Genomic DNA, 27,944 nt, shown 5'->3' with positions numbered 1-27,944 from the left:
TAGAGTTGATATACTTATGTTTTATTCAAGATGATAGAGTAACACAAATCTTTAAACTTCCAAGTAAAATGCAGCACAGCATTAAATATTGTCATTTAATATAATTTTAAATAATCATATCACTGGAGCTGTAGCAGTCCTGTTCACCAGTCCTGAAAATCTGAACTCTTAGTATCCACAGTTATAGAGCCAAGGCAGAAATCTACCCATGTCTTAGAGATTTGAATATGGAAAATCTGTTTTCCTGTTTCTCAACATACTGGCTAAGACTAAGACTTTACAATTGTGAAGTATTTAAGGAAAATCCCATTTCTTTTGTCATTAAGTTTTACCTTTTACCTTAGTAAGGAGCTTTATAGACAAAATATATTGCCAATATATTGAATTTTCCAAAATTTCTCTAATTCATTCTAAAAATGCTTATTTTTTCTTACATTTTTTTAGTTTCAACTGATGAGAAGTTGTCTCATGTTTCTTCACCCCCAAAGAAAAATTATGACTCAAAACAGCCTCTAAAAAGCATATACACTAATTCTTCGATGTATCAGTTCTGTGAATATCTCTCTGAATCAGTCATCTGCTACTTAATTTCAAACATTTCTGATGACACCAAAGAGGGTAACAAAGACAAACCATGGGAAATCCAAGATATATTAGCTAACAAAAATATCTCAATTAATTCTCAGGTGTATAAGAGCAGGACTATTTCCATTGGAGAACTTGCCTTAAGTATTTTTGAAGTTATTATTGAAATTCTTTCTAATGGTAACATTGTAAGTGCTGACAAGGCACATCAGGCTGCCATAAAAACCAAGTACAGGTTCTGTCCAAGTGTGACTTCTTCCAACATTGATGATATCTTTCAAGATCTCTTAAAAGGAGTAATTTGTGTATTGTCCAAAGTACTAGGAATAGAACATCATTTTGAAAATAATATAAGAAACAAAACAGTTACAAACAGTATGCCGATTTTCAACAAAATCAATACTGTGGAAAGTCAGATAGGCCCCAAGGGCTTGGAATCATCTCCTCACCTAATTGATCACCTTGCTCAAAGAAATAAATTAAATTACCTGGCATGTAGGTTAAACAGTCTGGTTGGTAACCTAAAATCTCATGAATCCAAAGAAGTTGTCAATGAAGTCTTCAATATTGTTTTAGATTTATTTTTACCAGATGAAATCCCCGATGGGGATATGAGTTCTGGTAAACTATCAAGAACATTTTTCACCTCAGATAATCAACAAAGTAATAGAATCCTTACAAATAATCTAGGTCTTTCCCCTAAATCAGTTTTTCTTCTCAATATTGTTTGTGAGAAACTTATTAGAACACTCCTAGAAAAATGCACAGGCTCTGCATTTCTTGAGGATAGTTCTCTTTTTCGTGAAGTAGCAGAAGAATGTCATCATCGAAAATTACTTCGAAGTGTTCAAGGTGGAGATTTTGATTATTGTAAGGCACCAATGGACAGTGAACAATTTCAAGATTACATGCCAGACATTTTGGAAAATCTGGCAGACATGGATCAAGATTTATTATCATCAGACTGTGTACTTAATGTTATATCTCACAGCATGGTTAAATCTTTGATGGATAAACTATCTCATGGTTTTCAACAGGCTCCTTTTGAAAACAAATGCATGAACTACAGAGCAAGAGAAATACAGCCTTTTTTCCCAAAAGCAAAAAGGCGAGAATTAACAGAATTGGGACAAAATAATGCCCATGTAGGATTCATGAGCAATGACAATAGTTTTTTGAACAGGTCCTTGAATAATGCAAATGCAGCTAGCTTTAAAACACAAACTACATTTGGCAAACAAAGGGCAATAAAGCCTTTCTCTTTGTCACTTCCTGATAAACAACAAACAAGAGGAATGAACACAGTAGCCTTCAGTAAGCTATGTCAAAGAGGTGCAAATAGTGTTTATTCAGCCACGTTTTTGGAGGACATAATCTCGGAATTATTTTTTAAACTGACTACCTCTTTGTGGAGGAAAAATATAAACATCAGTGAAACCTGGCTCAATGACATAAATACATCACTTATCAACTATGTAGTGAATGAGTTAAATAATGCTCAAATCACTGTTCTAAGGTATCCCGAAGAAAGGCTCTATTTTCCATCAGCACATAAAGAATGTGTTACTAAGATTGTTGATTCCATTTATTATGATGTTGTACAGCAATACGAATTTAAAATAACCTGTGGGAATAATCTGTCATATGACAACACTTCAGTAGCTGAACGAATGTATAATAGCATATTGTTAGAGATTGTAGACTATCAGCTTCCATCTTGCTTCAAGGGAAAGCTCAGGTCAAATTCATATCATACTCTCAATGCTGAAATCATACTTTATAAACTTCAAAATAATTTAAGAAAATATATCTCTGAACCCATATCTTCAAAAGATTATAGTACCATGTTACCACACTCATTTTTAGAATATGTCATCAGAAGACTTTTAGCTCAGCTTATTCCCCTGCCTATAAAGCCTTCACCTCCAGAAAAACAGTGCTTAATGAGTTCAAATTTTAATGAAATGTCCAACTGTATAACAAATAAAGTTATGTCAGCCATTTCAAAACATAAAATCTGGTTCACTATCTATGATAATCAATGTCTCCACACAGATAAAAACCTCCAAAAGATGGTAGACTCTGTTTATAGTAATATTTTACAAATGTCTGATTCTCTTGATTTAATACAGAAGAATATAATTAGCAGAAGTCCGATTATGATTGACCAAATAGCCAGTTTCATTATCCAAGAAATTATTGAAAACCATCTTCAACCATTTTTGTGTGGAGAGATTTTACCTCGCCCAAAAACTCCACTGGATGAGGTATCTTATATGGTCAAACAAGTTCTCAGTGAAGTTGTAGAGTCTCACAAACTCCAGAAGCCATCACCTTTTGGCATTTACCCTGATAAATTTGTAGGGGAAATAGTTACCAGAGTTTTATCAAAGATTTTTAGTCCTAATCCAAATACTAATACTGAGATGGAAAATATGACCCAAAAAATAGTAAACTCAGTGAATAACCATTTAGACAAATCTAAGATTCCTATTCTGTGTGATAAACAGTCATCCTTTCCATTTAGTGATACAGATATTGTAGATGAACTTGTCACCTCAGTATATAGAAATGTTTTGAAGCAGCATGGGCTAGATGCTGACATTGACGAGTCTGAAAATAGTGACGCTTTTGTGGAAAATATTGCCAAATTAATCATGGCAGCTATTTCAGACTACCTTCTTCACCCACTGTTTTCTGGTGATTTGTCAGCTGCTTCCTGTTCTAATTCAATGGCTGATAATATTATTTATGATGTTCTTGGTAACATCAATAAATCTGGTAAGCCAAACCAGTGTTTACCTCCATATAATACATTGCTACCATACACATTTTTAGAAAATATGATCAGAGTACTATTATCTAAAATATTTCCTTTTCCTAAAATGGTTTCAAATACAGCAGCTCCAAAAGATAAAGGAGTAAATTTTAATGAAATTGCTTCCAATCTGATCAGTGATATTAGGAGAAAAATTTCCCAACATGAAATTAGGTTTTCAAAAGACGAAGATAAGGCCAAGTCCTTTTACTCAGAAGATGATGTTCGCCATCTTGTAGATTCTGTTTTCACAAACATTTTAGAAGACTCTGAATCTCAAGAATCAGTGGAAGAAAATATCACAAAAAGTAATGAGGTTTTCATTGACAAAATTGCAGGTTTAATTATTAAATATGTATGTGAACAGCATCTTCAGCCATTTGTAGAAAAAAGGCAATTATCTACTGCACCGTGCAAATGTTTTGATGACAGACCACAGTTCTTGTATGCTAGTGCTTATTCTTCAACTTTTTTGGAAGATGTGGTCTCTGGAGTAGTAAGTAAAATATTTCACAGAGTGGTTGGCATTGTACAAGTGGAGTCAACAAGAAATTCAGAAGATGCTCTGTTTGATAAAGCTGAAAGTCTCATATATTGGATAACAGAAGAATTTTCAAAAGCCCAGGTTACAACTATAGAGAATGCTGAGGAACGGTTGTGTTTTCCCCCAGTAGAGAAAGATGCACTCAAAAACATTATTGACACTGTGTACAGAAAAGTTTTAGAAGAATATGAAATGGAAATGATGCCTGATAATGATTTTCTAGATGACACAAAGGCATTAGCTGGCAAGATAACGAAAATCATTCTAACTGAAATTTTGGATTTCCAAATTCCACCAGATCTTATAGCAAATCTGCCTGTAAGTTTACATTCCAAACTTAGTCAAAATACTTTGGTAAATAGAGTTCATTACGATATTAGTAAATCAAGATTCAGAAGACAAGCATCAACAATATATACTACTATGCTCTCACATATTCATTTAGAAAAAATAGTCACTCAGCTTATGTCTCAAATAAGTCCATCACACTCCAGTGTAGAACATTCTGGTACTTCTCAATCAGACTTAAGTAACACAGTTATGAAACTGATAAATGAAATCATGTCAATAATTTCAAAACATGCAATATGTATTGTAAAACATGGAAATGAAAAACAAAGTATGATTTCAGAAAAAGACATACAGTCAATGGTTGACTCCATTTATGCCGATCTTTCTCATTCAAATCTATACCAGTCTCTTACAAAGGATAAAAAAGGTGTAAGTAGCATACCTGTTTCAAAAATAGCAAGTTTTATAATAAAAGAGATCTTCAATCATCATCTAGAGTCATTCTTATCAGGAAATAAAAGTTTTCTTTCAGCTTCAGTTGTTCAACCTTGTAAGCAGAAAGCAACAAACCCTAAGCAAAGAGAACTATCTTTCATTATGAACTCAGCTGTCTTTTTGGAAGAAGTAATTTCTGAGCTTTTATGCAAAATTCTTCAGACATTTGTACAGAATTCTTTGGCTGATGAAACCCCAGAGAAGGCGATAGCCAAAATAATGGATATCGTTACAACATTAGTAAAATCAATTGTTTTAGAATTCACTGCATCTGAAATTTTACTCGCAGAAAATTTGGATGAGAGTCTATGGTTTTCAGAGACATATAAAGAAATGGTTCAAAACACAGTCAACTCAGTTTATGAAAATATAATAGATAAATATAAATCACTGACGCAACTACATAGGGCTTTACAAAATGACACATCTTGTATCGGAGGAAAGATATATCATTTTCTACTGGAAGAAATTTATGATTATCAGGTACAGTCATTAGTTTCAGGTGAATTAATGCCTTCTTCCTATTCTTTCCCTCGAGCAGAAAATATCATCAAGAATGTGCTCAATGTCATCTTGAAGGATACCAATGCCTTGCCATCATGCATTACAGTGCTCCCTTGTTCTCTGATAGAAAATATGGTTTATAAGCTTTTAGTAAATATCTTCCCTACAGATGACACTACAAGTAAACTAAAGGAAAAAGAGGTTGGGTCAGATGATGGTGACGAGTTCTTGGCTGCAGCTTCAAAACTGACTGATGAAATTATAAAAGAAATTTCTGAACATGAGATAAGATTTGCTACTGAAGAAGAGAATGCAGAGTGTGCACAATTGGGAACTACTGAGAATTTCGTTGATTCTGTATGTAATAATATTTTGAAAAATTCTGATTTCCAAGCAGAAGTACAGAAAGATGCACACAAAAAGGGAGGTTCATTTCTCAGTAAAATGGCTGGTTTCATTATGAAAGAAGTCATGGATCATCATTTGCGACCCTTTTTGTATGGTGAAGACTCATCTTCTGCTAACTTACCTGAATATGGCCATGCTTCTGTTGTTACTACATCTGGGAAAGAAAAGGCACAGCCTTCTCTGTTTTCAGCTGCATTTTTAGAAGATGTAATTGTTGACCTTGCTCACAAATTTTGTTCTTTTGCAACTGTTACTGAAGATTCTAGGAAAAATGATAAGCCAGAGCCAGAAATTGTAAGCTTAGCTATCAACTTTGCAAACTCTCTCATACGGGAATTTAGAAAAAGTGAAATCAAAGTTTTACCGCATGCTGAAGAAATATTTTCTTTCCCACCCATTGGGAAGGAGACAGTTGATGAGATATCTAATTTTGTATATGATCAGTTCATAGGTAAATTTGGATCTGATAGTATTCAGAAAGATGACAGTGGTAACATTGTTATAGAAATGGTTTCTTCTTTAGCTCAGAAGGCAATCTCTGCATTCAAGATCCAACCACTATTTTCGGGGGACTGGTGTTCGACTTTCTTTTCATTTCTAGATCCAGAAAATATTACCCAAAGAGTTCAGCTCATACCACAGAAAACATCCATGCAGATTAGTCAGTGCTTAAAACAGAGCCAGCTTGCTCTATCTAAAGACTTATCAATGAAAAAAGATGATGCCCAATCTCCAATACTTAACTCTATAGCTACCATGATGAAAAGCAATATCATTAACCTGATGTCAGGATCAACTACTGGTGGCACAGATACAAAGAAAGAAGATGAAAATAAACTGAAATCTACCACTCAAAAATATGAAAATGTCTCAGAAGTTATGTCTCCAACTACCAGTATGAAAAGTAAAGGTACTCAAGTTCAACATGTGAGTGACAAATGTAAAACTAATGAAACTGAGAAAGAGAATTTAGTTCTAATCAATGAACAGGGGCAGATGATTGAAATATACACCCATTTTTCAGTTGCTACTGTTGAAAACAGTTCTGAGAAGGAGGTACCTGTATCAGATTTTGTAACGGACAATGAAGGGAAAATGGACAATGCCAGTAAAAGCTTAGTGAAAACTGATGACAAACCCAAGAGTAAGAGTAAAGAGAGCATAAGAGACAAAACTGTAAAAATAGCCCAACAACCTGTCATGGAAGAGAGGACACAATCTGTAGCTGAAACAGACATAGATGAAGAACTGTACTCAGAAACTGAACGTGTTGAAAATGTCATTGAGAATATTTATGACAATGTTTTAATATCTTCTCAAGAGCCATTGGATTTTTCCAAACCAATATACAGCAAAGGCCTCCTAAGTGATAAAGCTTTAGTTATACTTCAAGATTCTGCACAGAATGTTAAAACAAAGGAGTTATCCCCACCAGTTAACAGAGACATCACTGCCAATAAGAAAGCAAGTGAAGAAACTGAAACTAAAAAAGAAGATAAGACTGAAATAAGAAAAGAGAAAGATATTAAAATTCAGCCTAGTAAGCCAGACCACCCACAGTCTCCATCAGAAAGCAAACCTACAATTATTCCTGCTAAGTTTCTAGAAGATGTGATCACTGAATTGGTGAATAAACTAATATTTACATCTTCACCAGAAAAAAAACCATGTGATAGAACTCCAAAGGCAACTGAGGACCAGCACCAAGATGAACTTTATGATACCGCTATGAAACTCATCGACTCAATGGTGAAGCAGTTTTCAGATGCAGAAGTTAAGGTATTTAGACCAGAGAAGGGAAATGAGATTTTCTCACAAACAACCAAAGAATCAGAAGCTCATACAGGACCTCCTGACTCAATGGTGAAGCAGTTTTCAGATGCAAAAGTTAAGGTATTAAGACCAGAGAAGGCAAATGTGATTTTCTCACAAACAACCAAAGAATCAGAAGCTCATACGGGACCTCCTGACTCAATGGTGAAGCAATTTTCAGATGCAAAAGTTAAGGTATTTAGACCAGAGAAGGCAAATGTGATTTTCTCACAAACAACCAAAGAATCAGAAGCTCATATGGGACCTCCTGACTCAATGGTGAAGCAGTTTTCAGATGCAGAAGTTAAGGTATTTAGACCTGAGAAGGCAAATGTGGTTTTCTCACAAACAACCAAAGAATCAGAAGCTCATATGGGACCTCCTGAGGTTAAAGAAGCAACTACAGATAAACCAGCATCCAGCATGAATACTAAAAATGTAGATAAATTGCCACATACACATAAAACAAATGAACAATCCTCTTCTGACAAGATTCCTTCCATAGATAGAACACCATCAGCTGAAAAATCAATTGTCAATAAAATTGTTCACTCTTGTGTTTGCAATGTTTTAAAGGAATGTACATCTCAAGAGTCTGTTTGCAAGAACATCAACAATAATGGGGAAAAACTAGCAAAAAGGCTAACTAGCACAGTGATAAGTGAAATTTTTCAGCATCAGCTTAACATGATATTTTCTGATGAGATACCAACTTCAGCATGTGTGCCTCTGGAATCAAAAGATGTTGAGAAAAAGGTCCAAAAGGCAGTGGAAACAGCCAGTAAAGAATGTCAAACCTCATCTCCATATACTATAAAGTTGCCTTTCAAATTTTTAGATGATGTTATTTCCGCTCTTTTAGCAAAAGTGTTTTCAAAACTATACAATGTCAAAACAAAAATATCTCAACAAAATGTTTTGACACAACTTGACTTCCTTCAAATGAAGTTAGTAAGTACAGTTGCAGCAGAGATTGCCAAAAATGAAGATATGATTATACAGTATGTAGAATCCTTGCACCCAAATGATGATGAAATTATTCAACTGGTGGTTCAGACAATTTATAATAATCTTTTACCACAGTTTGGATCACAGGAAACCATACAAAACTGCATATCTAGTGGATGCCGACTCCTTTCAAAAACCATAGTGGATTTAGTTCTACGAGAAGTGGCTGGCAATCAGTTACAGAACTATTTTGGTGGTGAACTGACTCCATATCAGTGTGCAGAAGTTGACAATGTTGTTGAAAATATTCTCACCAATGTTGCCTTAACTACTCCATCACAGCCACCACATCCTCGTAAACTATCTTATAACGTAATAGAAGCAATTTCTGTAAAGTTCTTATCCAAGCTTTTATCCTTGTTTCCAAAAGTGCATATGGAAAGAAATAAATCTCAAGAAACTGAAATGCAAAAAATAAGCTCAAAAATATTAAAGTCAATCCAAGAATGCATCTCGAAAAGTAAGATCAAAGTTGTAAAACCTGACAAGGAATCAGAACCTGTGCCTTTAGCTGATGATGAAACTATTGAAAAAGTAGCCAATTCTGTTTATACAAATCTTTTAAAACATTCTGGCTCTGCTACATCTGTATTTGAAGATTTAATGGGTAAGAGTAATGTCCTTCCTGACATAATAGGTTCATTAATGGTGAAGGAAATTTCCAATTCAGAATTTCAACATCAAGCAGAGGAAGAACTTTCAAGTTCAGAATTAGTCCTAGAAGCTGTCAAAATTATGGACAAGGTGGTGAAAATTATTGATGAGCTTAAGTCTCAGGATAAACCTTCATCCATAAATGACTTAATGTTAGACTCTAGAGTTTTGGAGGAAGCTTTGGCCTTGTTCTTGGCTAAACTAGTAAAGAAGCCTGGTGCTGTGAGCAAAAACACAGACAACTTAACAACACCTGAGTTAAATAAAATTGCATCTCAGTTGACAAAATCTGTAACAGCTGAAATTTCCAGAAGTAACATAAGTCTTGTGGATTCTGATCCTGAAGAACAATCTTTAGATCCAGAAAACATTGAAATGATTTCTCAGGTTATTGAGTCTGTTTATAATAATTTAGTAAATCAATCTATAGCCCATGATGAGCTCTATGATATAAAAGGTACAAAGAAGTCATTTCCCAAGAAAGTGGCTAGCTTAATTGTCCATGGAGTTTCAAATGTTCCATCATGTAGAGTTAGCACAAAGAGTTCTAGTGCTGGTGCCTTTGGAGATATAGACACAAACCGAATTGTTGAAAAGGCACAAAAGCATGCTGCACGAATGAACTCTGACTCCGACACAGAGTCAGATGATGTATTAGAAGAGGAACTTCCAGTTAGAATAATTCCACATGTCGGGAATAAACCATTGAAAATAGATCCAAATATCATCGCAGAACACTTAGCAGTTATTTCAATGAAGACTCTGCCTCTGGAGACACTTAAGATGGACTGTATAAAGAGAACTGGATATAGCATAGCAGAGCTGAGAAGAGCTTCCATAAGTGGAAAAGGTTACTCTTCCACAGACGTGTCTGAATTAGGAAGGAGACAGAAAGAAAGACGCATCTCATTGGATAGGTCAGGAAGACTAGATGTAAAACCCTTAGAGGTAAGTATTGCAGCAATGGAGAAAATCAGCAAAAAAGTAAGCCAGTTCCATAATTTCCTTCCTTTTCAGATTTGGAAAGATATGCTTGTTATTTTACCAGCTGAATAGGGAATTGGTTACAACAGTTCATCTCTACAGGATTTGCCATGTCATTTGCATATTTCACACTAAATGCCTAAGGCTAGTTTTTTATAAGATAATCCATTAAAATTATTTTTCTTTGAAGCAGGAAAAAATAAATATGTATCCTTATTAAAGTTAGAATGACTGGAATGTAATTTTAGTTAGAAAAATTTAAGAACATGCAGTAAAAGTCATCTACTTAAGGCAATACAGTACTATTTTTCTTTTATTATTTTTTTAAAAATATTTCTATGTAGTATATTTCATTCATATTTCTTCCCCAAGTCCTCTTGTATCCTTTGTGCCCTCCCTACTCACTCTGTTTCATACACTTTCTTTCTCTCTCTTCTTTCTTAAAAAAAATATCAAAGCAAACAACAACAACAAAACCCAGTAAGAAAACCATAAAACAAAACATACCAAACAAACAAAACATGAGTTCAGTTTCTGTAGGTCAATTACTACTGGGCATGAGGCCTGCCCTGGAGTATGATTGATATACCTAGTGACATTCTTTTAGAGAAAACTAGTTTTCCCGTTCCCAGCATGTTATCAATTTCAAATAGCTTCATGCTTAGGAGTGATATTCTGTATCCACCTCCTTTTCTCACTGCTAGAATTTTGTATGATTTGAACTTGGGCATTCTGTCACACTCTCTGTGAGTTCATGTGTCTAACAGACATGCTGTGTTATGTCTAGAATATGCCATTTTCTTGCAGCCATCTACCACCTATGACAACAGTCTTTCCATCTCGTCTTCTTCATAGATACCTGAGCATTAAGGGTAGAGGTTTGATAAAGACATCACTGAGTGCTACAAAGTCTTTTAGTTTTTACACATTTTCTAGTTGTGAATGTCTGTATTAATTACAAAGAGGATTATTCTCTGATGAGTGATGAGTGAGGCACTGATCAATGACTATAACAATATGTCATGTGATATCATTTAATTGTTGTATTCCTTTATCAGAATAATAGTAACTGGATTTCCTCTAGGCAAAAGATCTCTCTAGTCTCAGGACATTTGCCACATGATCAGTGTCAGATATGGGTTCTATTTTATTTGACTGGGTTTACATCCAATCAAAATTGGTTAATTACTGCCATAACTCTTGTGCCACTACTACAACAGTATATCCTGCAGTCGGGTCACTATTGCAGGCCTCAGGGTTTGTAGCTGGATAATATTATTAACTAGTTTTCTCCTCCTATAGCATTCAAATTGCCTTTTTGTACCAGAAAAGCTAGTCACTAAGGGTGAAGCTTCTAGTTAGGCCCAGCTCTATTTCTCCATGTTTGAAGACATAAGTATGTGATGTCTAGAGCAATGATAGTTTACTGACAAGTTACAGAAAAGGGTAATTTATCAATAGCCTATGATACTTGAGAGGTTCTATAGGACCCCTTTGGTCAGCAGTTCGATAAAATGGAACCCATTCCTGCTATAGAGATTCTATTAAAATTCTTATTGAATGTGTGCATTTTTGACAGATTTTTGTTTTTATGAATTGTGCTTTGAACCATGGCCCTGACACATGTATAAACTATATTCTCCAGAGAATAAATACTTCAATTTTTTTCCAGTATGATTCTGAAAATTACTGAATTAAGAGTAAAGACTGGTGATTGATCATTGAGTTACAGACCAGGTCACTGTTTAGCCCTGGCCAAACTGGAACTCACTACAAAGGCTGGTGATATTTAGCTGTCTCTTCCAAAATATAACATTCTCTTTTAGACAAAGACCTACTAAAACTCAAGAATTAAATACAACTTATAAGACCCTGGGACTTCTTAAGGCATATAAGATTCACAAAATTCTCCTCAAAGTCACTTCATCAGTAACAACTACTAGAAAGTAGAAAGTTACCTGAAATTATACAAAGCCCACAATGGATGCAATTTTAGTGAGACATCATGCTGTGTTGGGATTTTTACTAATAAAGCTACCTTTGAGTAATCTACCCTTCTCTAAGTAATCTCTCACCCATATTCCTTTATATAACCCCAATAAAGTTACTGGTTTCAGTAAGGCTAGTAAGCTAGAGTTGTATTAAATTGGTTTTTTGTTGTTGTTGCTGTTTGTTTGTCTATCCTTGAGTTCTGTCTGAAATGAACAGAAATTTTTTCATGTATCCCCAGAAAAAGTTACTCTGGGCTCTCTCTCACTCTTGACTATCATGCCTCTGTCTATTGGTGCTAGAATTGCAGATGTTTATGTTTTTAAACTGAAATACTAAAATTATTGTGCACTCATATCCTCTAATCTGATATGTCCTTTTGTAAAGAACATATGATGGCCCTTGCCAGTATTAAAATTTCCTCTCCTTTCTGAGTTCCAAATCCTACATTAGTATATATTTTGTGTCGTATTAATTATACAGAAGTAATTCTTTGAGAGTAAATGTCTATGAGCATCCATTGAATAATATTACTAAATATTTTAATTATCTATAGAACCATCCATAACAAATGTTTTTCCTGATTACCAACTTTATTTATATCACAGTGAGTTTTTAAACACATATACCATTTTCTTTTTATGTGGAGAAAAATCCATTTCACAATAGTAGTAATAGTAGTAGTAGTAGTAGTAGTAGTAGTAGTAGTAGTAGCAACAAAAACAATAAACAACCAGCAGCCATTTAGAATTCAAAGCCCAGAATTCTTACATGACAATCAGATTGTGACCATGTCATTTGCAAACAAAGAAAAAGAAAAAAGCAACCGTAACTTAGGTCAGTTACTTTAGATACATGGCTTTATCACATGACTTAATATTCTGCTTGGAGATACTATACTTTTCATCCAATACAAAAAACAGTCTACAGTAACAAATCCCCAAACTATATTGTATATATTTTAATTTTCCAACTTTATAATGTTTTATATATAAGAAATAAAGTTGATTGTTTTGAATTTTTCAAGAGTTGATGCTAGATACTTTATTTCCACGGAAGATACCTTTTTAAGACATTGTCACTTGAAAATATAGTTTGGAAACTTGCAAACAAATGTTGAGTTGAAGACTAATTATAAATTTATACTTTCTGTGATATAAGACAAGCTACTAAAATGGTTACTGAATTATAATTGGATTCTTTTATGTTTAAAGTAGTAATTGGTATTTGACTAGAATATAAAAAAGAAATGAAGGTTTACCTAGATTTGCAAAATATAAAGAATATGATTATACAATAAAAAATAATAATCTAAAGATCATAATTCCAATGGGTCATTCGTTTCATGAGTAGAGTTCATTAAAGTCTTGCCTTTTCTTTAAAAATGAATGCCTACATTTCTACAGGATTACTTGTCAAGAACAAAAATGTTCTACATAGTTTTACGATAATTTTTAAGAAAAATTACAAAATATAAACAAATAAGTTATTTTATAATAAAGCATAAAGTTTAAACAGTTCTGTTAGACTGAGTATTGGAACTAAATTATGACAGATTAATATCATCTCAATATAAAAATAATGCTAGATAAAAACAAGTATTGCTTATGCTTTTTACTTATTTCATTCTTTTAAAATAGTGAAAACATACTAGTAAGTAAAATTTGAAGTTATTTGCTAGATTGAAGTTAGACATCATAAAAAAATAACTATGACACAAAGTAATATCAGAAAAGACAATGACATGATTATTTTTAATATTTATTGTACTTTCAATTCTAGGCTGTTGGCAGGAATTCATTTCAAAATGTAAGAAAGCCTGATATCACCAGAGTAGAACTTTTGAAAGATATTCATAACAAAAAAGATCTGATCGTTCGGTTAGTAGCTCATGATATTAGTCAAAAAGATTTAGAAGGTAGCTTCAGAGAGGACATGGTTTCTGATGAAGAGGAAATTGTTTTAGGAGAGGTTGTTGGACATCAGTGCTTAGGAGAAATATCTGAAGATCATGTTCAAGAAGTTGTGAAACCTTTAGAAACCCAAGTTGTTTCTCCCAAGACAACAACGAGCACAAGCAGCCTGAGAAAGTTCTTAGCACTAAGCAAATGTTGTCACCCCACATCTGGTGAAAATATTGAAAGTATAGAAGCAACTGGAAATCAGACAATGGAGCCTATCAAGACACATGTTAAAAGAACTGTTGCTGAGCTTGACATGCCCTCTTCCAAAAGCTTAGCAGAAGGACCGTCTTCTAGGGAAAAGTTACAATATAAGGTAGGTAAGAAACATGATTCCCAGCAAATTGGAAGGGTAAACAACCTCATACATTCTGTTCTGGGATAAACCTAGATTATACAGCAAAGCATACTAGAGTCATTATTTGCATATACATACATACATGCATGTATATAAATAATTAACTGAACATGAAGCTCAATTATTTAATACAAAGAAACCTAGAACTACTAGCAGAAGGGAAAATGGAAAATAAATACTGCTTAAGAGAATTCAACCGTGTTTGCTAAACAAATACTATATATTTGTTGGATAGCCATAGATCACTTCATGTCAATAGGATGGATCCAGATACCTGACTAAATTATACAGAAGTTAGAAATCTGTATAATGTCAGATTGTTTCATAGCGTGTGTTAAGACCTACGTTCAATCTATACCATAGAAAACAAACAAATAACAACAAAAGGAAAATTATTATCTGGACCTGTGTTATTTTTAACTAAATCAGAAATGTTCGATTTTTCCAATAAAAGACTCAAGAACCAGGTGCTGGGGTAAAGGCCTGCTAGCTCAGAGAGGCAGAGAAAACACCTCGCTGATCATCCTCCTCCACTGATATCCTAGAAAAAGACCTTTCTTCTATGCCATCTCAAAAAACAAACAAAAAAAATAAAATAAATAAAACAAAACAAAACCTCAAACTCAATGCCCCTCCCTTCTACTATCTGTAAGTCTATCCATCCTCCTGACTCTCTCTTACTCTGAATAGTTTAATCCTATCTCCACTTCCTATCACCTACTTGCTTGTTCTACATCTTGACCAATGGTTGACTTTACTGAATACTATTTACAATATTCAAGCAGAAAGCTCTTGAATTGAAGCTGTCCTAAGCTTGAGCCACACCACAACTAGAAACAAGGTTTTCCAGTAAAGAAAACATAATATCGGGGTACACAGTATGTATAAAATATTCTGGAAAATTTCCCCTTTTGTCTAAATAAAAAGGAAATATTTTTAACTCTAATGCAGTAGAACTATTTGCAATACTGAAGCTATTTCTGCCATGCTTTCCACACGTGCAGCTAGGTTGTATTTGGCAGTCTTGGAATTAATTGAGTTCAAAGTTCTGTAAAATGTTTGTATCTGATATGAACATAGAAATATGAATGTCCTAAAACAGTTTGTGGTCTAAAGCTGATCCTTAGATCACTAGTTACAGCTCCAAGCTAGGATTTCAGGTCCATCAGCTGGAGGTAAACAATACCATTTGTCCAATTTACTCTTTTGGAGGGGGCATTTTCTCTTAATGATCCCTCATTTTTTATTTTTTCTACTTTTTTGGTAGATACTTCACTTTTCCATTAGTCTCTGGACTACTTACTTGTATGATTTTATTCTCCTGGAAAGATAAACTCAAAACCCTACATCAACCCAAACTCTGAGAATTCCTTTTCTTTGTAGGCTATATCTTTCCTTTTGTTTTCCTAGTTGTTTGTCTTGTAGCCAATAATGCTGCACTGATTTTGTGGTTTCTTCCTCAGTATTGGCCTTTCCATCCCTGGTCTATAGGCTTGCCATTTTCATTAGTTTTGGTTTGTTTAGTGGTTTGTTTAAGGCATCAGTAAACCATTCTGTTTGTTCCACAGTTCAAAATATGCCTATTTTGGGGAGGAGTGAGCTGTTTAAGGATGGGGACTGTGAACACTTTAGCTACTTCCTCAGTGCAGGAAGGAACATACCCCTTTATTCCCATATTCTGATCATGAAGAAATTCAGAAAGTTCCACTGTAATACATTTCCTTATATGTGTAAGCCTGTGAGGGACTCTGCCTTTGAATAGATCCAACCCATCATAACGGTGCCCTTATGACTATAACATGATTGGAATGACTAAGTATAAAGGTCTCCATTCTCAAAGAGAATATTTATTCTCCATATATGAAAAGTGTTTGCAATAGACACCAATAGGCTAAGGTTGATGGACTCCTTACTTTATGAAGAGTCTCCAGTTACCAATTTACCAATAACTATGTTATCCATATTTAGGGTATCATGATTCTGATTCAATGTTGGTCAGATTTGCATATGTAGAGAAGAGCTTACTGGCAGAATTACAAAAACTGCTCTTAGTTGCCTTTATAGTAATCATCTAGAGGTCTTTATAATACTCTGCAAACATGGTATATGATTTTTATAGTGTACAAACATACCAACGAGGTACTATATCTGAGTTTTCTCCATGGGAAGTGGGGTTAAAGGCATGTGCCATCACAACCTTGTTCACTATAACTCTAGAATTTAGAAAAAAAACTAATTTAAAGAGATCCATCTCTGTCTGTGCTGGGATAAAAGGCATGGGCTACTACTGTCCTGCTCAAATATTTTATCTAAGCTCCAAATTACTCCAACGCCTAGAGATTTAGAAAACACGTTTGAACTACAGTAACTGTTTGAATTTATTTAAAACATTTAAAATCTCTTCACTATGCTTTAAATACCAAACAACAACAACAACGCCCATATTTAAGAAGCAAATTCAAAAGCAGATAACCTAGAAGACATGGGCCATGGAGTAATATATCTACAATTCAACAGTCTAACATGAAATTAAGACACATACATGGTGTAAGAGTCCTTTATTTATTTAATTTTTTTTAATTTGTTCATGCCTGATCAAATGAAACGCCATTTGTTAGTCATTGTAAGTTAGTTTGGATTGAATGGCCAATGAGCTATCACATCTATTTTAGGAGGTCTCTCTTGTATAAATCTAAGCTATTGCAACCTTGATGGTATCCATCACTTTTCTTGACATGTAGAAACAAAGGCAAAATCTCTTCCCCTGTATAACACATATCCCTATAACCAGTCTGAGGTCTACACAACTTTAAATATACAGACTGATTTAATTCAGCAGGTTTTTCTAATAGCAAATGTATAATTACCAAATCAGCCTTTTTCAAACTCAAAGCAGATGCCCATTGAATACCTGAATAGGTATCAATTGTGTGGTGTAAATATTTTAATTTCCAAATTCTATAAAATTAGACAGATCCATCTGCCGTATTTCATTCCTTTGAGTACTCATTGGGTTACTTCCTATAGGTAATGGAGTTTGCTGTATAAAGTTCAAGTAAGACATTTCCTTATAATAACCTTGACTTATTGTCAATTGATGGAAAATGTCTTTTTTCAAACTTTTGCTAATGACATGGTGTCATTTTATGAAATCCTGAAGCCTTTAGCATATTTCCTATCAACAGTTTATCAATTTCATCATAGAATTAGATGTGACACACACACACACACATATATATATATATATATTCCTATTTATGTACAACCTGAATGATCCATGACTCTTCTTGATAATAGCTTTTAATATTTTTTTCTCAGAAGCATCTTTTATTTTATGGCTTGATTATTGTAATGGAGAAATATTAATCTGTATGTTCCATTGCTGCTGGAAATCATTTCCACATAAACCTATGGCAATATTAGCCACATATGGCTTTAATTTTCCTATTTGACCTTCTGAACTTATATACTTAATCCATCTTGAACTTTGTTTTACTTGAGATGCCTAGAAGAGACCAATCAGGAGTGCAACATTTGGATGAAATTATTGTTCTGTTTCTATGACTCGAAAAACTTTAATTTCAGTGCCATTTAATTTTATTTTTGTTTTAGTTTCTGATCATTTATAACAGTTTGCCAAAATACTTGTTTTCTGAATTTTTTGTTTTATCTACTGAAGCTGTTCTATCCTTAATTACATCCAGAACAGTGAAAAAAAAATATTTTAATTGCCCTGTGGATGAATTTCTCTAATGCTGACAGGGAATAATTGAATCAAATTTGATATAGGGCCCTGTGGGAGGCCCCTTAGGGCATTTCCTGTTACTTTGCCTGCCCCTCATTGATCTGAATTCATTGGTCCAATGACAGCCTTTCCCATACCTGCAGTATATACTACCAGAAGGATGGGGCCTTCTCTTTGGATTATCTCAAAAAAAAAAAAATGTTTCTAAAAATGTCTTGTCTACAATCCCTTTTCAAATGACCTCGCTTACCACAGTTAAAACATCTGACATTTCTCCTATCAAAAAAACCAACATAAATGTGAGATCAAATATCACTCATATTTCTAATCCATTCTTATATATTCGTGGTGATCTTGCCTTTAAAGGTCTAATCATCATTTTGCATTCTGACTTAGTATAGTAAATGGATAAACTAACTTTGGTTTACTAACAACCTTGGCTGTTGGGTGTTTTTTGTTCTTTTGACTATTTGTTCTTTAGGAACCCACCAACCAGGTCCCAAATAAATTACATACAGAGGTTTATTTTTAATTATAAATGCCTACCCTTAGCTTGAATTGTTTCTAGCCAGCTTTTGTTAACTTAATTATCCCAGTTATCTTTTGCCTCTGGGCTTTTGTCTTTCTTTTACTTCTGTAAACCTACAAACTCTTACTCCATGACTAGTTGTGTAGCAGGGTGGCTGTCTCGTGGAGTGCTCCTCTCCTCATTTTCTCATTGCATAATTGCCCTTTTATGTTCTTCTGTGTATTCTCTCTGCCTGCCAATCCTGTCTGTCCTTTCTCCTTCCTTGTTGTTGGCTATTCAGTTCTTCATTAGTCCAATTAGGTGTTTTACACAGGCAAAGTAACACAGCTTCATAGTTGAACAAATGCAACATAAAGGAGTTTAACACCTCTTTGCATCATTAAACAAATATTCTCTACAGCATGAATAATGTAACATCTTAAAACTTGGATTGTGCTCTTCAGTTTTATCATGTAGTTGTACAGTACGTTCTTGTCTAAATTGCTCTGTCTGTGTCTGAATATTTTTCTCATTTTCATTTATAAGGCTTTATAAGGCTTGCATGTTATCAACCCACTTTTCATATTTTGCACAAAAAAATTGTAGCTATTCAGAATAAATTAAGAGTTACTGGACTGACAGTAATTATAATTGATACTATGCACACCCACAAAGTCATTTATCTTTTCATTTTCTCTCCTGTTTTCAAGTCATTTAAAATAGCATTCTACAGGGTCTTAATGCTCCATATTATTATATTTCCCATCCTTAACATGGGAAAGATTTTTTTCCATTTAATATTAATTATCTCCTTGAGAACTTCCCGGGTGTCTTTCTGATTTAAAATCTTCTCAGTTTGTTAGCAGCTAGCACAATTTCTATGTCCCTGTGGCCATGCCACATATTGAGATTTTAACTAAATCTCAAATGTTCGATTTACCAATAAGTCTCAAGAGCCAGATGCTGGGGTGAGAGAATACTATAACGGAGAGGCAGAGAAAGTACCTGGGTGACCTTCCTCCACTGATTTCCCAAAAAAGATCTTTCTTCCTTTCTTCTACACTATTTAAAAAAAAACCCTCAAACTCAATGTCCCCTGACTCCCTCTTATTCTCTATGGTTTAATCCTATCCTCACTTCTTATCAACTGGTTGCTTGCTTTGCCTCTTGACCTCTGGTTGTTTTATTTCATCTTGTTTACAATATTCAAGGAAAGATAATTTGGATATAAGGTATGTGCTATGTTTGAACTACACTACAACTAAAAACAGGTTTTTCACATAAATAATGCAACCTCAATGTTCACAGTTTAATCGACTATCATGCAAAGGGTCTGAAACAAAACTTTCACTTAATAGACATGGTATCTTCATAAATTACATGGTGACTGTTTTTACTACATATATTTTGACAACTTTCGTAAATGTAACACAGTTATACACAGTATTTTGAACATCACAAATATATTCACCTATTAAACTTCTTGATCATGATGAGATACAGTTCATGTTACTGCATCCAAACCATCAAATGATGATAAGAGACTCAATGATCCTTGTGGTTTTAACACTGTCCAAAAGTCAGTACTAATCATATTTTTAGAAATGTGATATGAGACAATTGCTTGAATAAAACATCCTCACACTGTTTTTGTACTATTGTGTTTAGGCTAACACAAAAGATGCAGTAAACCACAGAAAATAAACATATCTAATTTCAGTCAAATCAGAAGCACAGGATTTCCTAACAAATATATCAGAGTATGTGTTAAAATGTCTTATCAGACAAGCTCTTGTGATGTTGTATCTCTGCTCTTCCATTTAATGCAATAAACTGTAATTAAAATATTTTAAAGTTTAAAAATAGAACATTACATTCTTCAGTATCTGTACTAGGTTTATGTTTAAAATATGTTCAAAATCTAGTATCGTAATTTGGAATATCTTCACAAAGCCATTTCAAAAAGCTTACACTAGAAGAGACATTTTAATTAGAATTAAAGTGACCATCTCCACTTTTATTTCTTTAAAAATATTTTAAGTAATCTATAAATCTTTCTTTTCATTAAAGTATTGATTGAAATACAAAAAAAAAAAATGGCAATGGGGGAGGAAGTACATCTCAAGTTCCTTGTTTGTAATTCCTGATCTATAATTTTGCAGAAAGAAGAAAGCCTTGCTATGGAACCAACACATTACTTCATACACAGAATTATGAGTACTTCATCATACAACCAAGAAGACCTCATTTCTGGGTACTTAAAACTTAGTGCAGAACAAGTCTAGAAATTTGACATGAAAGAATGGATGCATTAGTAAATCTGTTAATGAACAAGTGTCTAGAATCAAAACCACCTCACTTCTGATTCTCATTCCTTGACTTGGTACCCTAAGTCTAAAGTTTTCACTTAACATATGATGCTGAATTTCTAGTTACCTAGCCTCTACATATCTTTTGGACACCTGCTTTCTAGTGTATAAATGTTGTAGATTAGATAATGTGATAGGATGCTGGTGTTGCTTATAGTTGTTGTTATAACCCGATGAATAGCCATAGAGAGAGCACAGAAAAATTCCTGATCAGTTTTGTTAAATAAGCTAAAGGGATGCGTAACTCTGCCATACAAAAAGTGTATGAAGAACACATGGAAAAATGTTAATCTGGAGTGCTCAAATATTAATTTTAATAGCACAAACTAGCTGAATTAATATAGAATAATATAGAAAACACAAAATTTAAAGTAAAAATTATTGAATAGAATAAGAAGTATTCTTTGTGTGACAATGTAGTCAATATAAACTCAGAATGAAAAATATCAGTATAAAAAATGGAAGATGTTTGCAAATTATATACATTATATGAGTTCACTATCTAAACCACTCCCCATACTTTAAAATTAAACAACAAAAACAATTTTAAAATACAAACTACTTGAGTAGAAATATCCTCTAATAAGATGTACAAAAAGTACATGAAAATTGCTTCACATCAATAATCACTAAAGAAATGTAAACCAAAATCACAAAAGATGTCATTTGAAACCATGACTGTCACTGAAAGAAAAGGGGAGAGAAAAAGGATATTAACAGAGGAAAGGAGTATTAAGGATGGAGAAAAACTAAATATTTATGCGCTGATAGTAAATTATAAAATTGTGAAGTCATTGTGAAAATTCCTGAAGAATTAGCATGTGACCTAGCAATTTTGAGTATATTTCTAAAGAACTGAAAACAGTTAATGCAACAAGTATTAGTGACACTGTATGAAAACATGATTCACAATAGACCGATGAGAATGGCAGCCTTTCATCGCTGCTCATCAGTAGATGAAGTCATGAGAAAATGTGTCTTACTCTTTTGAATATTAGCTACTATTTAAAGAAAATTCTCACAGAATACTACGCCCATGAATATGGGTGAATGATATTGAACTAATTAAAATGAATCACAAAATGACAAATATAGTTATGACTCCATTTTTCTGGAATATCCAAATCCTGAAGTAAAAAAAAAAAATGATTATTTTTTTTTAATGAATGAGAATGGGTGTTACTGTTTGAGCACAAAACATGTCTAGAGTTGGGAAATAGAGATCTTTGTGCAGTAATATATATCTGGTTAATGACACAACACTGTATATTGCAATGTTCTATAGTTGTAAATTTTATGTATATTTAATAGTAAATTTAAAAGTGGGGACAATCAATTTATAAATCATTCTCAATCCATCTTGAATTTTAGCAGCATGCTATACGAGGTTTGCTTCCATGTGGGAAATGGCAGATTGTTGTTAACTAAATATATTAAAATTGTTCTTTTTTTTTATTTTAGTGAAGCAGAAGAGTTTAAACCAGATCTAAAGGCTAGAGCATTAGAAGGTTGGATATGTTTCTTAACTTTTAAAACTGATTTTAAAAAATAACTTTGTTGACTATTTTGATAACTTAATTATTTCCTACTTGGAAAATGGTAGTTGTTAACGTAAAAGTGATACTAGTTTATTTTGCCATTTAGGAAGTAACTCATTATCATTTCACCCAGCTTTTGAAATAAGCCAATTGCTTTGTTTCATATGAATTTAGGCTGATATCCTGATTTATTATAATTTTATGCTAATTTATAAATGACCTAGAAGTGGATTTAATTAGCTCATTGAAAAGTTATGCTTTCCTTGTATCAGAGCTTACTTACTTACTAAGATGCAAAATCCCATTTAAAGACTAAATAGAGTTGTTCACAATAAAATTTAGCTAGCATGAATTGTTTAGTTTTGTTTCTAAATATCAGCTTATATGAATTTTAAGATATATTAGTCCAATATTTGTTCTGTTCTCAGGAGATAAATCTGATCAAATAAAAAACAATATATAGAAGAGGTGTAGCAGTCGTTTTTACTATGGCCTTTTACCATGGCCTTGAATTTCAAGCTACAAGTTTATTCTGACTATTTATTTCTCTGCAGCCCACTCAAGACATCCTTCTCTCAACTGGGATGTAGAAATCATTTTTACTATTGTTAGCAACAAATCTGTATGCATAATGGTAATCACCAATGAGATTCCTGAGTTTTGAATTGTGAGTTATAAGATCTAGCTAGGAACTTCTTAGTGCAAATCTTTTATTTCATTATAGAAGACAGTCAAGGAGGTGAAGCCAACATACCAATACTTTGTCTAAGAGTTCACACTGGGCTTCATTCGTTGTGGTTAACTTTTGTGTCCTATTTTGTTTTGTCTCACTTTGATGTTTGGATTATGAATATTTCTTATATTTGTAAGTGATATTGTCACTGACCAAGTCATTTTTCATTCATCTAAAGATTCACCAGTTGTTTTTTTTGTTGTTGTTGTTGTTAAAATATTCCATGTGTAAACAATGAAGACAAAGTTTGTTCTTATGGGATTTACATATTAACTTGAGTTGAAGAGTCCAATGATCAGAATATAAGACAAATCCAGAGGCTGTTAAATCCCTTCCAGTTTTACTAATGACCAAATTTCAAGATATTGCAATGGTTACAAGACCTTCCATCATTAGCTTATACTACCCCAATTGCCTTTCTTAACTCTTCCTCTGTTTTCCTTGTGGCTTTCTCTACTCCAACAAACTGATTCAACCTCCTTGCCTTCCTGAAATCCTACAGAACCTTTCACTTGGGAAGACTTTAGGAGTTTTCTTTCTCCTTAGTCTCCCTCATTTTTCTCTCACCTGTAGACTTTTTCCACTTCACTTTCCCAGTGAGAACTCTCCTGATCACAGGCCCTGAATTAGAAATTAATTATCTTCTGTGACCTTAAGTAGGCCATGTCTTTGCTTTCATTTTCTCTCCTGAAGTTATCTAAGAGATGATATATTTTAATTATTTGATCTTGACTGGTTTTTGTCAAATGCAAGCTTGGTGAATTGGTATCCACTGAAGCCTAAAACAGAACATCAGCATGTAGATGTTAAAAACACTGAGTGATATAGGACATGGAAGAAGCATGTGAAAACAGTTTGGGTTATGAGATTAAGGAACCCACTAGACATGTAAACTGAGATGATATATGAGCAATTGGAATTCCAATACAGATTTCAATGGGGATCTGTTTGAACATACTTATTCCTAGTTTCATACAACATAAAACAAATTTTCAAATAAGTGTAAATAGCTGAGCCACTTATGTAACTGGAACTCTTAATCAAAACAGTTTTCTAGATAGTCCTGGAAGTCCAAAGCCTATGCCCTATAGAAACATTAAAATAACACACACACACACACACACACACACACACACACACACACACACACACGTGTTTACATGTTAGGCCCTCATATTACACCCAAATATTCCCAACCATTTCAAAGAAAAAGTCAATGTGAAATATAAAGTAGAATCAGATCCTTTATGAGTATAATTAACTAATCATGAAGTTACTAATTTTGCTAGGTATTTCAATCATTCTTACTTACTTGAAGTTTTGCCTTTCTTCTTTTTTTAGAATCTTTATAGCTCCCAAAAGATAATTTCAAATATTCACTTGTGATGACATCGCATGTATATAGTATACAGTACTTGAGTATGCTATATTTCCTCATGTCTTCTTATAACACAGTCCGAGTAGATAGTCTTGCTCCTATTTTACTATGAGGAAACTGAGTCAGAAAAATTACATTTAATTTGCACCCAGTTCTGAGCAATGAAGGTAAGACTCAACAGACTGCTTCTGCTGGCAGATTAGTTCCCCACTGAAAATGGGTCTCTGAGAATCTTTTTTTGTAGAGTTATTTCTCCTTCCTTGTGTTTCAATGACACATTGACCTCGCATGGAATCTCATGCAGATTTTTGATCTGATGTGATTCCATTGGATTTTCTCTGAGTATTAACTCAAAGATACCCTGTTTTAAAACATCATCACTTTCTTATTTATTTCTGTTACATATTTTGCTTTTGAGTCTGAGTCTTACTATGTAGTTCTGGCTGGACTGGAACTTGTGGAGACTAAACTGGCCATGAAGTCACAGAAATCAGACTGCTTCTGTTGAAAATAAAAGGGTGTGCCACCACGTCTGACTCACTTTTTTATAACTAGATAAATGTAAAGGATGTTAAAGTTGAGAAGGTCCTTAGTAGCTATCATTAATATAACCTCTCTATGATAAGATCATACCCTTTCATAATTCCTAAGTAAAAGCAAAAATGTCTTATAGTATTATTCTAGGGCTTTTATTTGTTTCAAATTTGTTCCAACTGCCAATCCATTATAATAATAATAACACTGCATGTCTAAATTATATTATTTGAAGTGAAAATACTAGATTCATATCAACAAATATATGTATCTATGTGTTTATGAATGTGTGGATGTAAAAAAAAATATTTTTCCTGACTTTCACAGAATGTTCTCAAGAACCACAAGCAGGGAACTCAAGCAGTGTTCAGGTAAATATTTTCAATATCCTCTGACTTCTGTACATTGGGGTTTGGCTGTGAAGTAGCTCAATTTTCAAGTTCTATCAGAGCCTAAGTTGTCAGAATTATTGAGGAAAGTCATGAAACATTGACTTGTTCACAATCAATGAAGTCATACTTAGATCTCTGCATCCAAATGAGACCTGTTCTTAATACCTGAAAAATCAATGAATGCAAAGGGAGATGTGGGCAAAACGCTGACCTTTTCCAAGAGTCAGAAGAGCTCAACCTTTGATCATCATGTGGTATAGCCAAGGACATCAATCATCATATAGACAAATCCTAAGAACTACACCTGGCAAAGTTAACCTGCCTGAGGCTCAGGAGGGGTCATATTTGAAGAAGAATAAAACAGATTTCACTTGGGTGAAATTGTATGTTTTAGATGTATTTAGTTATTTCTTTGCGTAAGTAATCTTTACTATCTAAAGACTAAGTATGCCAATTTGTCTTGGCAGTTTGTCACCATCTTTGAAGGATCAAAAAATATGGCCAACAGTGCATGTCCCTCAAAGGAACACATTTCAGGTACAAAATACACTAACTTTTAACAACTGTTGAAATAAAACTGTTATTAAAATTATTGTTAATGCAGGCATTTTTATCACTGATCTTTTCAGGATGAATGGCCCTTGTCTTGTACATTGTTAATATGTGATTATATAATATCCATACTATTTGTATAAAAATATAGTTTATTATACAAAATGTCTTTAACTTTGAACACCAAGGGACAACAGAATAGCATTTGTTAGGTCACAGCTATCCATATGTTACTAAAGAATGAAGTGGGAATAATTGAGGAGGAAAACCATAATGAGCTCTCCAAACCTACCTATATAGTTGCTGAGCTACATAGACACCCCCTTTCCCAGGATTTTTAAGACCTACAGTTATTCAGAAGCAGAATTGTTTACAAGAGTGTGTGACTTCCTGAGCAAGATAGATGATGTAATACAAATGTAGTGAAGGCCGTGGCTCAGAGGAATTGGCATGATCCATTGGCCACTAGAATGCTAGATTCCAAGCAGGCTCTTCAGAGCTCCTTCCTTCTTTCTTTCCTTCTTTCCTCCCTTTCTTCCTTCATTCTTTCCTCCCTTCCTTCCTCACCCCTCCTCCCTCTCTCCCTCCCTCCCTCCCATCCATCCTTCCATCTACCTTCCTTCTTTCCTTTCTTTCTTTCAAGGAAAAATCAAATATGCATATTTAAATAAAAATTCCTGACTTTTGAAAGTTATGTATTAAAGTTAGGAAAATGTTGGGCTTTGACCTCTTGTGTGTTCTCAAGTCCTATTACAAGTTATCATAACAAGTTAAAATCTGAGGGGTTATTAATATCTGATACAGAAAATTGAATCCAAATACTGACATTTTCAGCATCTACACATTCATATCTTACATGATAAAGAAATATACCTATGGACTTTCAAAAGGAAATGTACACAAAACAGAGAAATCACAGCATCTATTACATTTCATTTTATACTTGAGCATTATAAAATAGAATCCATATTCATATATCCCCATATTTAGCTCATTAGGCATTTTCAAATAATTTCAACAGGACAAGAAGTGGACTTTGCACATTTACCTGGAGATGCCTCAAGGTCAAGTTGATACAAAATTACTGAACCATATTCCCAGATTAGACTTTCTTTACCTGTATGATTGTACACAAGGTCTATGATGTCACCCAAGCACATTGCCCATAAATGAAGGCAATGTTCTGCATCATTCCTTAGGGGGAGCATAGCGAGTCAAATGAAGACACCACAATTCTGCTTTAGCTTCCACAGATTACAAATGCCAACTTCTGCATTCAAAACCATTGCTGTAATGTAACAGTTCAGTTACCTGTTCATTAATACCATATTTTTTTTTCCACAGAAACATCCAAGAACATTATTTCCAAGCAAGGGTCTAAAGTGTTGGCCAAGGTATCTTCAACTCTGTCAAAGGTGTTCTCCCGATCTAGTGGCAATATTCCGAAGTCGTCCTCACCACCTCACCAGGATAAGTGCTAAGGCTTCTCCACTTGATAAAATTGTGATATCCTATAAAATAAAATATTTAAAGTAGAACATTCTGTCCAATTATTATAATACTTCAACTTAAAATATGTACATTAGTAAAGGTTTGCAGTTGAATAAAATTTTTTTTATATTATTTTATTTTTTAGATTATAATCACATCATTTCTCCCTCCCATTTTCTGCCTCCAAACCCTCCAGTTTACTTCTCCTTATACTTTTATGGCCCTTTTTAATTAATTGTTGTTACATGCATATATGTCTATGCATATATGTTCATACATAAGACCTACCCTTT

At 33.7% G+C, this 27,944-nt stretch overlaps 1 protein-coding gene across 1 annotated transcript in view; it reads left to right on the top strand.

Moving 5' to 3' along the window:
- The window catches only part of Fsip2 (fibrous sheath interacting protein 2), a 69,964-nt gene extending 42,285 nt beyond the window's left edge, over nucleotides 1-27,679 (top strand). The window contains exons 17-24 of the mRNA XM_051184374.1: nucleotides 445-7,453; nucleotides 7,802-10,067; nucleotides 13,875-14,369; nucleotides 20,827-20,918; nucleotides 22,495-22,541; nucleotides 25,544-25,581; nucleotides 26,076-26,145; nucleotides 27,505-27,679. Coding sequence (XP_051040331.1) covers nucleotides 445-7,453; nucleotides 7,802-10,067; nucleotides 13,875-14,369; nucleotides 20,827-20,918; nucleotides 22,495-22,541; nucleotides 25,544-25,581; nucleotides 26,076-26,145; nucleotides 27,505-27,641 — 10,154 coding nt within the window. The 3' untranslated portion in view covers nucleotides 27,642-27,679. The remainder of the gene's footprint in view (nucleotides 1-444; nucleotides 7,454-7,801; nucleotides 10,068-13,874; nucleotides 14,370-20,826; nucleotides 20,919-22,494; nucleotides 22,542-25,543; nucleotides 25,582-26,075; nucleotides 26,146-27,504) is intronic.
- Nucleotides 27,680-27,944: the final 265 nt, after the last annotated feature.

This window comes from Phodopus roborovskii, unplaced genomic scaffold, assembly GCF_943737965.1.
Source record: "Phodopus roborovskii unplaced genomic scaffold, PHOROB, whole genome shotgun sequence".
Taxonomy (NCBI): Eukaryota; Metazoa; Chordata; class Mammalia; order Rodentia; family Cricetidae; genus Phodopus; species Phodopus roborovskii.
This window is presented reverse-complemented; position numbering and strand designations above follow the sequence as displayed.